We start from the raw sequence: 14,150 nt of genomic DNA, 5'->3' as shown, positions 1-14,150 counted from the left end.
ACACAGTAAAATTGTTAAAAACACAGGGCCTGGAATACAGGCTATGTATAAAAAATAGTTATAAAATTCTTATACATGACCACCCCAGTGCTCATAAATATATAAAATTATAAAAAATACATCTGGAAAAAAACCTTATGAAATATTTTTATCTAATATTTTGTGTGGCTTGATGTAAATTCTTAACCCAAATTGTTGTGAGTCTTGCCACATGGGCAGTTGCTCACACAATCTGATTCAAAATGAACAGTGCTTCCGGATGTGTGTACATCAGCCTGTGTGAAGCACACACTCACTGCTGCCCAGAAGAGTATCCTCCCATTTTGTATGTGTGCATAAAATCTTTATTACCCAGATACAAAACCTTACATTTATCTCTATTAAATCACATCTAGTTCACATCTGCCCATTTCCCCAATGTATCTAAGTCTGATTGTATTTTATCTTTATCTTCTAGAGCAAAGCTTCTTAAACTGTGGGTCGTGACCCCACATTCGCGTAACTGAATGTGGTCACGAAAAATTTGGCAACAGTAAAAGGTTTCAAAACCTTTTATCAGTAAATGTTTGATTTGTATACTTATTTTATATACTTATATACCTGGGGTCATGTAAAAATTTCTTGGGGGAAAAGGGATTGCAAGTGGAAAAAGTTTAAGAAGCCCTGTTCTGGAGTGTTCACTATCCTACCTAATTTTCTGTCATCTAAGAATTTAATGAGTGGGCCCTTCACACCCTCATCTAGATGGTTGATAAAAATATTAAAAAGCACTGGGCCCAAAACTGACCTGTTTGGCACCCTCCAATCGGACAAGGAGTTACTAACTGCCACTATTTAGGTGCGATTATCCAACCAATTTCTTATCCACCTAACCATCCTAAAATCTAATCCACAGCCCCAAACATCAAGGGGAACCTTATCAAATGCCTTACTAAAATCCAAACATACAATATCCATGGCATCCCGACGATCTTCCAAACTTTATTACCCAGTCAAAAACGAAAATGAGATTAGGCTGACAAGATGTATTAGGAATAAATCCGTGCTAACTACTTCTTATCACCAAGCTTTCCTCTAGATGTTTACAAATCAACCCTTTTAAAATCTCTGTCAAGATTTCCCTCTGGGACAGAAGTTGACTTGCCTATAGTTCCCTGGATTGTTTATAAAAATCAGGACAACATTTGCCCTTCTGGAATCATCTGGCACATCACCCGTCCTCCAAGAGGCCACAACTTTATATTCTTCACATTTTGCATTTGGCCAAAAAGGTAAAATCCTGGCTGCTTGAGAGCTGTAACAATTTGACCCACACTTCAGCTTTTATATAAAATACATATGAAGGAATGGCAGGAGAAGGGAAGAAAAAGTAAAACTGTTTGATTAAAGGTTGTAAGTGGATAAGGGAACTGCATCCAGTAAACTTTTATGTGCTTTATATTGGGCAGTGAAATAAATTATTATCTTCAGAGCAACCTTTTGATTTGTTCACTGCGTTGGCATATTGCATTTGCAGTTGTATTTCGAAGTTGTCGCACGGTCCTAAACTGTTTGGCATTGCACTTGTTGGCATAGCAGCTAAAGAGACTGAGCTGCACTGAAGACCCTGGTTCAAATCTTACCTTGGCTGCGAACTCTCCAGGTGACCTCAGGCAAGCTACTGTGCTTTAGCATTAACCCGCAATATGTGATGGATGTGAAAAATTTGAAACCCCACAGAACAATCAGCCAGCCCCTTTATTGCAGGGAGAAACAGCAGCACAGTCTAGCGAGGAACATCTTACCTGTTTTGCATATTTCATTGATAAAGGATGTTGAATAAAGGATATTGTTCCAATCAGTTCGCTAAAGGCAAGCAATGGCATTGCTGTAAGCTGGACACTAGAGGGTGCATTTGCCCAGCACAGTAGAAAGTGTTGGGAGATAACTGAGGCGGTTTCCACTCAGCAGGGCCAGCCTGTGTTCTCCCCCCCCCCCCCCGTTAACTGTGCAGCTGTTGTACCCCTCCTCTTCCGACATTACCAACCTGGCCTTTCCCTTACACATGCAACAACTTCAAATTGGATTGTCAGGGACTTGGCTTCTGCTGTCGCAGCTGATGTGGCAGTGTGCTGCCTTTAATTTCCCCCCCTGTGCGCTCCCGGTGTCGATCCATCTCTCTGCCTTTGAAGAGCCAGCCCCTGAAGCTGAAAGCACCACCCTAATGTGGCCCGACTGGACAATAAGCTTCCTGCCTTAGAATGCTTGAATGTATTGGACTAGAGGAGTTGGGCTTTAATGCAGAACTTTCAGCTGGATTCTCAGATCTGTTTTTCCCTGCAGTGTGGGGTGCGGATGGTCCACGATGTCCCCTCTGAACACCATGTTCCTGATGGTGCTGCAGGTCATCCTTGTGATCTGTAAAAACTCTTTGGATTTGTGCGCGACGCTCTTGCGGAACCTCCGTTCAAAGAAAAAGAAACTCTGCCGTTCCCTGCACTTGCAGAGCCGGAGAGGCGTGGCTTGGACGTCGCGGTATTCAAGGAGGGCCAGCGCGCGGTCCCGCTGGTATGCCCTCGCTGAAGTCGGGGTGCCCCGCCGCTGGTGGGTGTATCCCCGGAGCAAGAACTGGTGGCAGCAGTTCATCCGGCTCACGTGGGATGAGGAGCAGTGGATAGAGAGCTTTCGCATGAGCCGGGCCACCTTTTTTGAAATTGTGGAAGCCCTCCGACCACGCCTCCAGCGGCAGACCACCAACATGAGGGAGCCGATTCCTGTCGAAAAGAGAGTCGCCATTGCCATCTGGTACCTTGCCAATGCAAACTGCTACAGGGAGGTCCGTGAACAGTTTGGGGTTGGTCTCTCCACGGTGGGGGAGATAGTCCTGGAGGTTTGCTGTGCCATGGAGCTTGACCTGCTGCGGAAGACAGTGTGCCTGGGCAGTGAGGTCACCACGGTGAATATGCTCACTTAATTCTTTTTAAGTAAACAATTTTATGATTGTAGCGATACAGGTGGGGACCCGCAAGGAACTTGCGAGGAGAGGAATTAAAGGCAGGGGAATGGGATGCCCTCTCAGCTGAGGGAGGGCAGAGACCAACAGCTCCTGCTCCTTCTCCCACCTTTCTCATCCTTGCACATGGCAGCTTCTGCAGCAACTGGCCAGATGTCATACCCAGCCGCCTTAACAATAGTGGCAGTGACTGTCCCCAGTGTATTTGAGCTTTGCGCATGCGCAGACAACACTCTTGTTTGGGGGGGACTTAAACCACTCCATTTTTAAAACGTTTTCTGTAAGCCTGGGAGGTCCCTCAAGTTTGTAGAAAAATCTTCTGTGTTAAAGGCCCCAATCTTCGGACTTAAGCATCTGCACATTGGGGCACACTTGCCTATTAGAATAAAGGTACCCATATTTCAACTAAGTGGTGCGGGGGATGCTTCTGAATAGAGTTTAATATTCATGTTGGGAATCACTAACATTTATAGCCTTGTCTTCCTCTCCCCCTCACTCATAGATCATGGATGGTTTTGCACATCTCGGATTTCCACACTGCGTTGGGGCAATCGACAGAATGCACATCCTCATACGAGCTCCAGGAGGGCGGATTGATGAATATGGGAACTGCAAGAAAAACTGCTCCATACTGCTGCAGGGCACCGTGGACCACAGTGGGCGATTTATCGATGTCGAGGTTGGCTGGAGCGGCAGGACCCATGATACGTTTGTATTCCAGAACTCTGCCTTGTGCACTGCGATGGATGCTGGGGTCTTTATTCCCGGAAACCCAACCATGGATTTAAATGGGGTGCAGGTGCCGGCGTTGATGGTAGCGGATGGAGCTTACCCCATTCGCAGGTGGCTAATGAAGCCCTTTGGCAAAAATGGGGACATGCGTTGGCAGACATTTGACCATGCGCTGCACAGGGCTAGGAACGTGGTGGAGTGTGCATTTGGGCGGCTCAAAGCACGCTGGCGTTGCTTGACGATGCGCCTCCCCGTTTTTGAGGAAAACATAACCACTGTGATTACGGCGTGTGTCATTCTTCATAATATATGCGAGGAGAAAGGACATGGCATTGTAGCGGACCTCTGTGACTCCGTCCCTCCTCCTGTTTCTAGGGATGAGGAAGACTACTACCATAATGATAACTGTTATAAAGAGGAAGGGGAACGTGTCAGGAATGCGCTTGCTGATTTCATGCTTGGCCACCAACCTTGTCCATGATCCCCCTTACTTCACTATCAGTGGCTTTTTAGTGATACTGCTTCAAAACAAACACTCTTTTCTTCTCAGGTGTGCCTGCCTGCCCGCCTTGTACCTAAGCAATCAACAAATAAATTAGTACATAGTCTTGCATCAGTGCTCTACTTTTATTAATTGGGTTGATGTGTTCTTGGATGCTCCATGCATGGAACCAGAAGGCGGGTTTGTTATATCAACCTGTTGATCCAAAGACGTGTGCGGAAGGGAATGGGAGTTGGGGGTCACACAACAATGCTTGGAACTGGTATTAATGGGGACCAGCCATGCCTCGCGACCAATGCTTCTCTTTCAAGTGAATTTATATCCTACCCTTCCTCCAAGGAGCTCAGGGCAGTGAATATGGTTCTCCCTTTGTCATTGTGTCTTTGCAGCAATCTTGTGAGTAGGTCAAGCTGAGAGAATGATTAGCTATGGCCAGGAGTGTCTTTTACTGTGGCCTTTCCCAGGGCTACCTTTGAAAAGTGTTTGGAAACTTCGGTTGGTGCAGAATGCCGCAGGCAGGATGTTGATTGGACTGGGTTGTATGGACCAGATTACTCCAGTCTAGGCCCATCTATACTGGCTCCCAATCTGTTTGGGGGCACATTTCAAGGTGTTGGTGTTGTCTTTAAAGCCTTACATGGCTTGGAACCAGCAGATCTGAAGGACCACCTACTCCCTTATGAACCTATATGACTGTTATGATCTTCCGAAGCCCTGCTTCAGGTGCTCCCACCTTCTGAGATTTCGTGGGTGGCAACCTGGGAGAGGGCCTTCTTAGTCATGGCATACTTTGAACTCTCCCCCATGAGAGACTCATCTGTCCCCTTCTGTTGCCATCTTCCACCTCACTGATTCCACCTTCCTCTATGTTTTAATTGCTGTTTTTGTATGTATTTTAGCTTTGATTTTGTTTTAATGATGTATTTTGGTTGGTTTTTAGGATGTGTTTATACTATGTAATTAGTTGTTGGCTGCCTTGGCCACTCTGACGTGGGTAGGATGTAGGGTATAAATATTATAAATAAAATAAATAAATAGCCCGCGGTCACCCAGTGAATTTTATGGCAGTGGAAATTGAAGTTGGGATGGGTGGAAAACAAAATCCCTACCATAACAAAACTAGCAATCTTTTAGAAAACGTATTGAACACCACAGGGGAGGTAAACCGTATCACAATTGAGCCTGTTCGTAGTCACCCAAATAGCAGCTTAGCTCTCTGGGCATGCACTGTATCATGTTATATTGGTCAAAAAGGTGCCCAGTGCAGAGGCACATTTTGGTGGCACCACAAATTGGAGAGCCTGCTTGCAATCCTCAAGTAAATGTGCTAGATTGTTGCATCCTACAAAGGAGAACTAAACCGAAACATGATTTAGTTAACCCAGGGGTCTTTATAACTGTTGAATCTATGGGCACTACTAGAATTTTGAGAAAGGATACTGGGTGCTTGCTGAGTACTCAGCTTGCTAGGGGTAAAGGGAAGATGACTGGGGAAGGCACTGGCAAACCACCCCGTAAACAAAGTCTGCCTAGAAAACGTCGGGATGTGATGTCACCCCATGGGTCAGGAATGACCTGGTGCTTGCACAGGGGACCTTTACCTTTACTGGGTGCTATCTCAGAATGGCTGCCATGGGAGGTGGGAACAATTACAAAATGGATGCTGTAGGGGGCAATTATTAAATGGTGGAAAGTTGCAAGCCAAGCATCCCATATGATGGAGGGGGCAGTTATTTCTGAATGAGTGTCCCCTGCATACAGAAAGGTGCTGTCTCCTGGGGTCTTCTGAAACACCTCCTGCTCCAGTGAAGTAGGGGAAAGCAATGGTTGGATCTTTGCTTTAGAGAAGAAGCACCAGTGGGAACTATACTGTAGATTACTGATTTAGCCAGTTTGATTAAGGAAAAAATTCTTCCAAGCCTTTAATATGGCTATTACTGACACCTTAAACATGACAGGGAATCCAGCCGCATTAAAAGGGAGATTTTATGGGGATGTGACTTCATACTACCCTAAGGGCAGAAGTCCCAGATTCCTAGATCACTCCAGAACGTCATAGCATTATTCAGCAAACACTTGGACCATTCAGAGAATACTTTCTGCATATACTTCGTTCCTCTGAGGAACCCCCTTGCACAATGGCCAGAAAGCTGTACATTGCAAATGATTCCATGTTTTCTGTGGATATTGCATTCTGTAACGTTTGTATCTTTGATCATTTTTAGCAGTCTTCCACCATCTTTAATATAAGTCCCAGGAGTTCAGATGCTGTTGGGATCCTGCAGCAATGCCAGAAGGTCCATCCGTAAAGAGGTTCCAGTTACGCTGCTGCCCCTTTGTGGGTCAGGCGGTGACCAAAGTGGGAGGACGAACTAGGCAGATGAACCCTGCTGATCTGAAATCGCTTACGCTGTGCGACACTCAGGTAAGTCTTGCTATATTAGGCTCTCCTGATATCCACCATTTTTTCCCATTTACACTGCTTAATTAAACTGGTTTGAATCTGGTTCTACTTTCATTGCTTCCATCAAACAGTTGGGGTTCTTGGACGGATCGCAGACAATAGTTTTGTTTTCAGATTGTTTCAAAAATTGGTTTGACCTGAAGGGACAAAAGAAATGGAGGTATGCCGTGCCTCTCTCAGTATGAGTCCCTTGATAGATAATGGCTTAATTCAGATATAACATAAAGCCATGGTTCCAGTAAACTAATGCTGAGCCTTGACTCAGTAGTAGAACATCTACTTTGCGGACCAGAGGTTCCAGGTTCAATCCCCAGCATCTCCAGTTAAAAGGCCTGTGTAGTGGGTGATGTGAAAGACCTTGATCTGAGACTAGGAGAGCTGCTACCATTCAGAGTAGACAATACTGACCTTGATAGATAATGGTCTGACTTATACAAAGTAGCTTTACAAAGTAGCTTCACATATAACTATGACTGGGGTAATAATCTGAACAGTACAGTAACTATGATTAGAGTCCATCTGAAGCACTTGTTTGGTTGATTAAACATAGACTTAACTATGGTTTTATGTGACGCATGGGTGACCTTGTGCCAGTCACAAGCCCTCAGCCCTGACCCTGGCTAGTATTTGGATGGGAGACCTCCAAGGAAAACCAGGGTTGTAACTCGGAGGCAGGCAATGGCAAGCCACCTCTGAATGTCTCTTCTCTTGAAAACCCTATGGGGTCGCTGTAAGTCAGCTGTAATGTGATGGCCGGAAAAAAAATGCAGACACCTGCCATCATCCTGGCTTGTTCCCCAGACATACCCTCATGCATGCTTGGCCAGAGATATACCTTTTCACACTTGCTAATATCTATAGGTTAAGCTGCTTTCAAAGGTATGGGAGCAGAAGATGGTTTAAAAAAGTGGCAATCCTGGTTTCCTTCATGCTGTCTTTCAAATTTAACTAATCTGGTTTAGGTTCTTGCTCCAGTACTTGGGGATGAGAAAGTGAAAGCATTTGGCTTTTCATTTTGTAGGTCCACGGGAAGAACTTATTCCTGGCATTTGGCACCATTCAGGAAGTCGCTCCCAGCAGTGACAGTGCATCTCCTGGACCATCTGAACGCAGGTCATCTGTTCCAGGAATGGCCACTAGTGGGGACAACTCCCTTCCCTTGAGGATGGAAGAAAATGCTCATCACCCACAATGTCATCTGCCGGAGGAGCCTGAAGTCAATGATTTGCCACTGATTACAGATAATGCTGCTGGACGTGCCTGGAAATGGCTACGCTTCCATTTTGGTCTATATGGCAGCATCCGAGCCAACGAGTTTGCAAGGGCCAGTAAAGCTAACAAAAGGGGGGACTGGCGAGATCCGATTCCAAGGTATGAAATGTGGGGATCAGGGGGTGGGGCGCTACTTAAACCCATTCAGAAGAGCATAACATTGGGCACAATCTGCTCTTGTCTTCCGGAGAGAGGTCCCTCGATAAGACTCCCTTAAGTTCCTACTGTTATGCATGGAATGTAGGCAAATTGGAAAACACCCAAGGTCCTCTCAAGCCATCGTTCTGAGCTGGAAGGGATCCAGGTGGTCACCTGGTCCTTTCCCCAGCTTCTCCCCAGGTGCCTGACCCACATCTGCATTTATCATGGTCCTGCTTGTGCTCGCTGGGCTTATAAGCTTGAATAATCAAAGCAGAACAGTATTGTTTTGATGAAGCTGGATCTCCTTGTTGGACAAGTGGACACTTAGCTGAGGGCCAAGTTCCATCCTGCAGGAGCCATTAGATGGGGAAAGCTAGGAGCCTCAGGTTTCTCCTTGATATAGTCGGAGCTTGGACACTGGATAGAAAGACTGTCCAGAGGTACTAGCTAAGTACTAGTAGGAGGGAGAGCTCCAGCAGATGTTACCACCGATCCCTCTCATTTTTTTTTGCTGCAGGAGTGGGAATGGAAATCTTAACTGTCCTTTTCTAGTGTCTGACCTGGTTTTATTTCACTTTACCAATTGATAGCTTTGAGCTACGAATACTGAAAAGCTGTATATGTACTAAGCTACACGTCAGTAAGAAAGTCTTCCTTTTATATTCAGCGTGGTGTAGTGGTTAGGAGCATCAGACTCTAATTTGGAGAACCGGGTTTGATTCCCCACTCCTCCACATGAAGCCTCCTAGGTGACCTTGGGATAGGCACAGTTCTCTCAAAACTTTCTCAGCCCCACCTACCTCACAAGGTGCCTGTTGTGGGGAGAGGAAGGGAAGACAATTGTAAGCCAGTTTGAGTCTCCTTAAAGGTAGAGAAAAGTGAGGTATAAAAACCAACTCTTCTTCTTCAGGCTGGTCCTGCACTTTGACAGTGGGAGCTTCCTTGTGTTTTACAACTGCCGAATTTACCAGTGCTCTTCTCCCATTGCCGAGCCGGCTACTGACATCTTGAGCCCCGCGTTCGATCGGGAGCAAGCTTTGGAGGCCCTTTGCAAAGCCACCCCTGTGTGCCACACTCTCCTCGACCAGAGATATTTCTCAGGGCTGGGTAAGTGTGTCTGTGCTCGTCTGCTTCCTCAGATGTGGACTGTGAAGATGTTTGGGAATCTGGGGCAAGGAATGGGAGGAGTCCGTGGACACTGGAGGCAAGAAGCAAAATTGTGGTGACATAGGGCGATGGGTAATAAAAAACAATTAGAATTTTATTGAAAAGGCTGGAATGTGGCAAACTTAACATTGTTGCTTTAAAATTAGTTAATGAAAAGTACAATTAAGATTTAAAAATGAAATAAAAGCACCCTGTGGCATATAACTGCTGAAGCTAAGCAGGTCTGCTACCCAATCAGTCTGAACTGACCACATTTAACTTATTAGCAGAGGAACAGTAGGGTATACATGTGATCAGTCTATAATTAAAAATCCAATTTTAAGACTTCAAAATCAGAATTTCTTCATGTGTTACTCTTTGGTCCTGCTTTTTCTCTAAGGAGCTCAGGGAGGTGTATATACCCCACCCCTTTTCTTTTTGTAAAATGCTTTGGTTTAGGTTAGGCATTGTTAACAGACTCGAAGTCACACAATGTTAACAGCTGCAAGAATGCAGATTGTAGGCACCATTAAAAAGTAAACAATCCCAGTCGATACACAGATGCATTGAAAGAGTATAGAATGATTCAGTATTTGATCAAATGCTAACACAGCTTGAGAGCAAAGAGAGTAAAAACCACAACAGCCATTTTCTTGAAAAACAGTCATTTTTTGTGTTGTAAAAAAACATAAATTTTCTGATGTTACGTTTGCCTTGATTTGGGCTTTTAAACATATTATTATACCCTTTTCCACCTTCCTTTTTCACAACATCTTGATAAAACTGTATGATTATAACTTTTGCCTGTCTCCCAAAAGAAATTACAGGACAACATTTCTTATGCCTAACATTCCTGATGTTACTGTGTGTTATGGTGCATTGTTGTGTTCTTTGTATCAATTGATGTTCCTTTGATCAAGTACAAGATAAAGGAAAGACTTAAAGGGAAAAAAACATCACCCAAAGAGTTTCATGGCTTAATAGGGTTTTGAATCTGGGTCCCCATAAGGCACAAACTAGATGTTGGCTTTCTTCATGCATTTTCAGGTGTTCCTCACAGCCACACAGCAGCTGTGGGGAACTGGTTCTCACTCTGAGGAGGAGGGCATCTTGACTTTGATTCCCACCAAAGTCAAGATACCCTCCTTAGAGCAGAAGGAACCCTCATAGTGAGTATCAAGGTTCCATTTTTTTTTTAAGGTGAACTTAAAACAGGCTTAGAATGTTGCTGTGGGATCGGGGGGCTCTTGCCTCCCCACTCCAAGCAGTTTTCTTACTTGAAAACCTCATTGGGGCGGGGGAGAAATTTCACTGATTTTGCTACTCTGTAAGCTTGGAGCAGCAAAATCAGCAAAATAACTCCCCTTTCAGTTTTTGTGCAAGAAAACTGATTGGGGAGAAGACAGGGAGCCGCCCTTTCCCCCTCGGTGCTGTTCCGACCCCGCTTGTGCTTCCCCCCTTTTTTTTACAGAACCAGTTCCCCACAGCTGCTGTGTGGCTGCAAGGAACAGGTGAAAACCTGTGAAAATAGATAACACTTAATTTGGCTTTGAGTCTAGTATTGTAACATCTTCACTTGCTAGCAAGAAGGCCGTTTTTGGACACAATGCCATGCTGGCTGTATTGTAATTGCAGCTTTTAACTGACATGTCTTTTCCCCCAAATATTTCTTTCCATGCCTCAGGGAACATCATTAAAAATGAAGTTCTGTATCTGGCAAAGATCCACCCGCTTTCGCTTGGATCTCTCTTGCCACCTTCTGCCCTCAAATCCTTGCTTGATCATGCCATTCAGTTCAGCTCGGAGTGGCTCAACAGCAAGCTACAGGGACGTGGGTTACGCCCAAAGATCTACGGGAAGGACCAGTGTCCCATAGGGCATGAGGTGACGAAAGGATCCTTTGGACCCCTGGATGGCTTGAAGAGACTTACCTGGTGGTGTCCTCAGTGCCAGCTTCAAGTGCTACCAGAAGAGATTCATGGCAACTGAGCTGCTGAGTTTCCTTCCTGCCTGCCCTTTGGATAGATCCTGTGGCAATGAGGTTCTGCTAGGAGGATCAAATTCAACCACCGTTGAAATAAGGGCTAGGCCATGTTATGGTTGTCATGGAAATGCCACCAAAAATGATCTCTCCCCATCCTGGCATTAACACAGTGGAACTGCATGTTGCATCCATTGTCTCTGTCCTGTTTCTGTTTGGTTTCTGTTACTTAGTTCTTGCTTCTGCTGACTGCTGATAAGAATGTTGGCTGAGGACCTGCGAACGGCAAAGACGGGACAGGGATTGCTTGCCACCGAGGAGGCCATTTTTGGCAGCACTACCCATAGCAACCAGAATATGTGCTTTCGGCTTGGGTCACACCATCATTGCCTTAAACTCTGTCCAGGCAGTTCTGTTCCTTAAGCTCTCATGTTATTGTTTATAAATGTGCGTATGGATTATACAATTCTTGTCTTATTCATGTCAACAATAAAGGTCTGGATCCTGTTTAACATTCAAACCCAAGATTAGGAAGTGTGAATGGAATGGGTTGGCATTGGGTTACAGCTTATTTTCAAAGTAAAAAAAGGAAAACCCTGGAACGTGTGCAGGTTTTTTTGCTCTGGGCTCTTGTCACACACCATTCTCCTCATGTCCTCTGTGGTGGTGAAACTTTAAAACTTCCACATGATGCCGGAGGGAGCACTTGGTGGAAGGCAGGGAGCCCTGCTCTGTGTACCCGCTCTGTCGGTAAGTCAATAGTCAACAGCAGTTCAAAGCTGTCCTTCATTAAGGTGGCCAGGAATGTGCAGGTGTTGTGGCTTTCTGTACATTCAGGGAGGCCTGCTAAGCTCAAATTGTTTCTGCAGCTTTCCAAGTCCTTGAGCTGAATAATACTGTCAATTAGTTTGTTAATGGTCCTCTGTCTTGTTCACACGTCCGCTGACTCTCTTTAGAAGAAGAGTTGGTTTTTATACCCCATTTTCTCTACCTTTAAGGAGTCTCAAAGCGGCTTACAATCACCTTCCCTTCCCCTCCCCACAACAGACACTTTGTGAGGTAGGTGGGGCTGAGAGAGTTCAGAGAAAACTGTGACTAGCCCAAGGTCACCCGCAGGCTTCATGTGTAGGTGTGGGGAAACCAACCCAGTTCACCAGATTAGAGTCCACTGCTTATGTGGAAGAGTGGGGAATCAAACCTATTTCTCCAGATTAGTGTCCGCCGCTCTTAATTACTACACCACACTGGCTCTTGCCTGTACCCGCTCATCTCATTCCCTCCCCTGCTTTTACTTCAGCAGTAAGGGCTTTGTGGCTTTGGTATTTTTGGCCGACACTTTTATCAGAGAACTCATTGTGCTGATCCTGGAACACTCAGGCCTCTTATTTATTAAAATATTTATACTCTGTGTTTCCTCGTAGTTGAAGGCAGCCCTGCTCTAGTGTGGCTGTGAATTGGCTAACATTAGGGTTGAGGGCCAGGAATTCTTTGGGCATTCCAAGCACCACCCCCACCCTTGAGTTACTGGGGCTGTTGGAGAGGGGATACTGGCTTTTTGCCTGGCACCCAATCGCATTTCTGGTCAGGTTTGTTGATGTGGGCTGTGAGTCTTTTGTGTGTGTGTGTGTGTGTGTGCCTTCCACAGCAATTTGGTGGGCTTTAGAGCTGGGGAGAGGACAAGATGATGCCAAATAGGAGGCCAGATTGGTGCCTAGAGGGGGAAGTCAGTATTGGGGGGTGGGGTGTCTCCTATCCAATGGGCTACCATGCCCTCAACCTGACTCAGGTTCATTGTGCAATGTTGTATCCCTGTGGGCAGGCCTGGCCTGATCTTGCTGCTTCCGTTCCAAGGGTAGAGGTTTCTCACCTAACCCCATTTCATGTTTTGCTACCCCAGATTTTGTTTTGGAGGGCCTCTCACAAGCACAGGAGCCTGGCCTGTCCTGGCCTGTCCATCTTGTCAAGAAGTCCTGCCGGAAGTTGTAAACCTGCTTTTTAAGGGGGATGCAACCCCGTGCAAGAATATCACCTTCGGGCAACACTGAGACACCCAGTAAAAATGCCTCTGTCTTGTCCAGTTTCGAATTTACAGTGCAAGCCTAAAGACACTTTCCTGGGAGTAGGCCCCAGGAGTGGATTCCAGGAGGATTCTCAGCAGACCTGTTTAGAATTATCCTGTTAGTTTGAAGGTCCTCAGCCACAGCCTGTTACCAATTCCAAATGCCATGTCCTACTGATTGCAAAGAGGGATATTTCATTGCACCCGGAGAATGTTAGGTGACCTGTCTGTACATTTTCCCAACTGCCAGGTGAGGGCGGTTCAACAGTGGAATGCGCTGCCTGGTGGGGGGTGGAGTCCCTGTCTTTGGAGGTCTTTAAGCAGAGGTTGGATGGCCATATGTCCGGAGTGCTTCGATTGTGGGATCCTGCATGGCAGGGGTTGGACTGGATGGCCCTTGTGGTCTCTTCCGACCTTGTGTGATTTTGTGATTTTTTTTGTTTGCCACCTAGCAGCTAATTCACAAAAGCTTCTGTGGTAAGCATAGCCAACAATTGATATAGGTAATCATAACGATATATAATAATACTTAGAATTTATATTGCTCTTTAAGGTGTTCAAAGCACATATATTATCTGTCAATCCTTCACAACAAATCTAGAACCATTTGACTGTCCTCGACCATGTCCAGGGCCTTCTCAGCCCTGGCTCCAGCCTGGTGGAACTCTGTCTAGTGAGACCTGGGCCCTGCGGGACTTGGCTCAGTTTCACAGGGCCTGTAAGACAGAGATGTTCCGCCAGGCATATGGTTGAGAGCAGTGATGGACATGTAGATCACCTGGGGGTGGGGCTTTCCCTTTCTCTCCCCTTCCCTTCCTTTTCCCTTTTCCTGTCCTTCCCTTTGTTCCTTTTTTATCCCTT

At 45.7% G+C, this 14,150-nt stretch overlaps 2 protein-coding genes across 2 annotated transcripts; both read left to right on the top strand.

Annotated features, from left to right (window-relative positions):
• The first annotated feature begins 2,344 nt into the window (after positions 1-2,344).
• LOC130480780 (putative nuclease HARBI1) lies at positions 2,345-4,205 on the top strand. Its single transcript, XM_056853402.1, has 2 exons — positions 2,345-2,935; positions 3,495-4,205. The coding sequence occupies exons 1-2, from the start codon at positions 2,345-2,347 to the stop codon at positions 4,203-4,205; spliced, it is 1,302 nt and encodes a 433-aa protein (XP_056709380.1).
• Positions 4,206-6,513: 2,308 nt separating this feature from the next.
• On the top strand, positions 6,514-11,247 carry NEIL2 (nei like DNA glycosylase 2). The gene is made up of 3 exons (XM_056853865.1): positions 6,514-6,652; positions 9,010-9,210; positions 10,934-11,247. The coding sequence occupies exons 1-3, from the start codon at positions 6,514-6,516 to the stop codon at positions 11,236-11,238; spliced, it is 645 nt and encodes a 214-aa protein (XP_056709843.1). The 3' UTR covers positions 11,239-11,247.
• The last annotated feature ends 2,903 nt before the right edge of the window (positions 11,248-14,150 follow it).

This window comes from Euleptes europaea, chromosome 7 (assembly GCF_029931775.1).
Source record: "Euleptes europaea isolate rEulEur1 chromosome 7, rEulEur1.hap1, whole genome shotgun sequence".
In the NCBI taxonomy this organism is placed as follows: Eukaryota; Metazoa; Chordata; class Lepidosauria; order Squamata; family Sphaerodactylidae; genus Euleptes; species Euleptes europaea.
Note: the sequence above shows the minus strand (reverse complement) of the source record. Positions and strands in the feature narration are given on the sequence as shown.

Bases quoted from the DNA above. Each gene is read 5' to 3' on its own strand.
- LOC130480780 (XM_056853402.1), top strand. From the start codon at position 2,345: ATGTCCCCTCTGAACACCATGTTCCTGATGGTGCTGCAGGTCATCCTT. The intron at 2,936-3,494 runs GTGAATATGCTC...CCTCACTCATAG, and splicing joins TGGGCAGTGAGGTCACCACG to ATCATGGATGGTTTTGCACA.
- NEIL2 (XM_056853865.1), top strand. From the start codon at position 6,514: ATGCCAGAAGGTCCATCCGTAAAGAGGTTCCAGTTACGCTGCTGCCCC. The intron at 6,653-9,009 runs TAAGTCTTGCTA...AACTCTTCTTCT, and splicing joins TACGCTGTGCGACACTCAGG to TCAGGCTGGTCCTGCACTTT. The intron at 9,211-10,933 runs GTAAGTGTGTCT...TCCATGCCTCAG, and splicing joins GAGATATTTCTCAGGGCTGG to GGAACATCATTAAAAATGAA.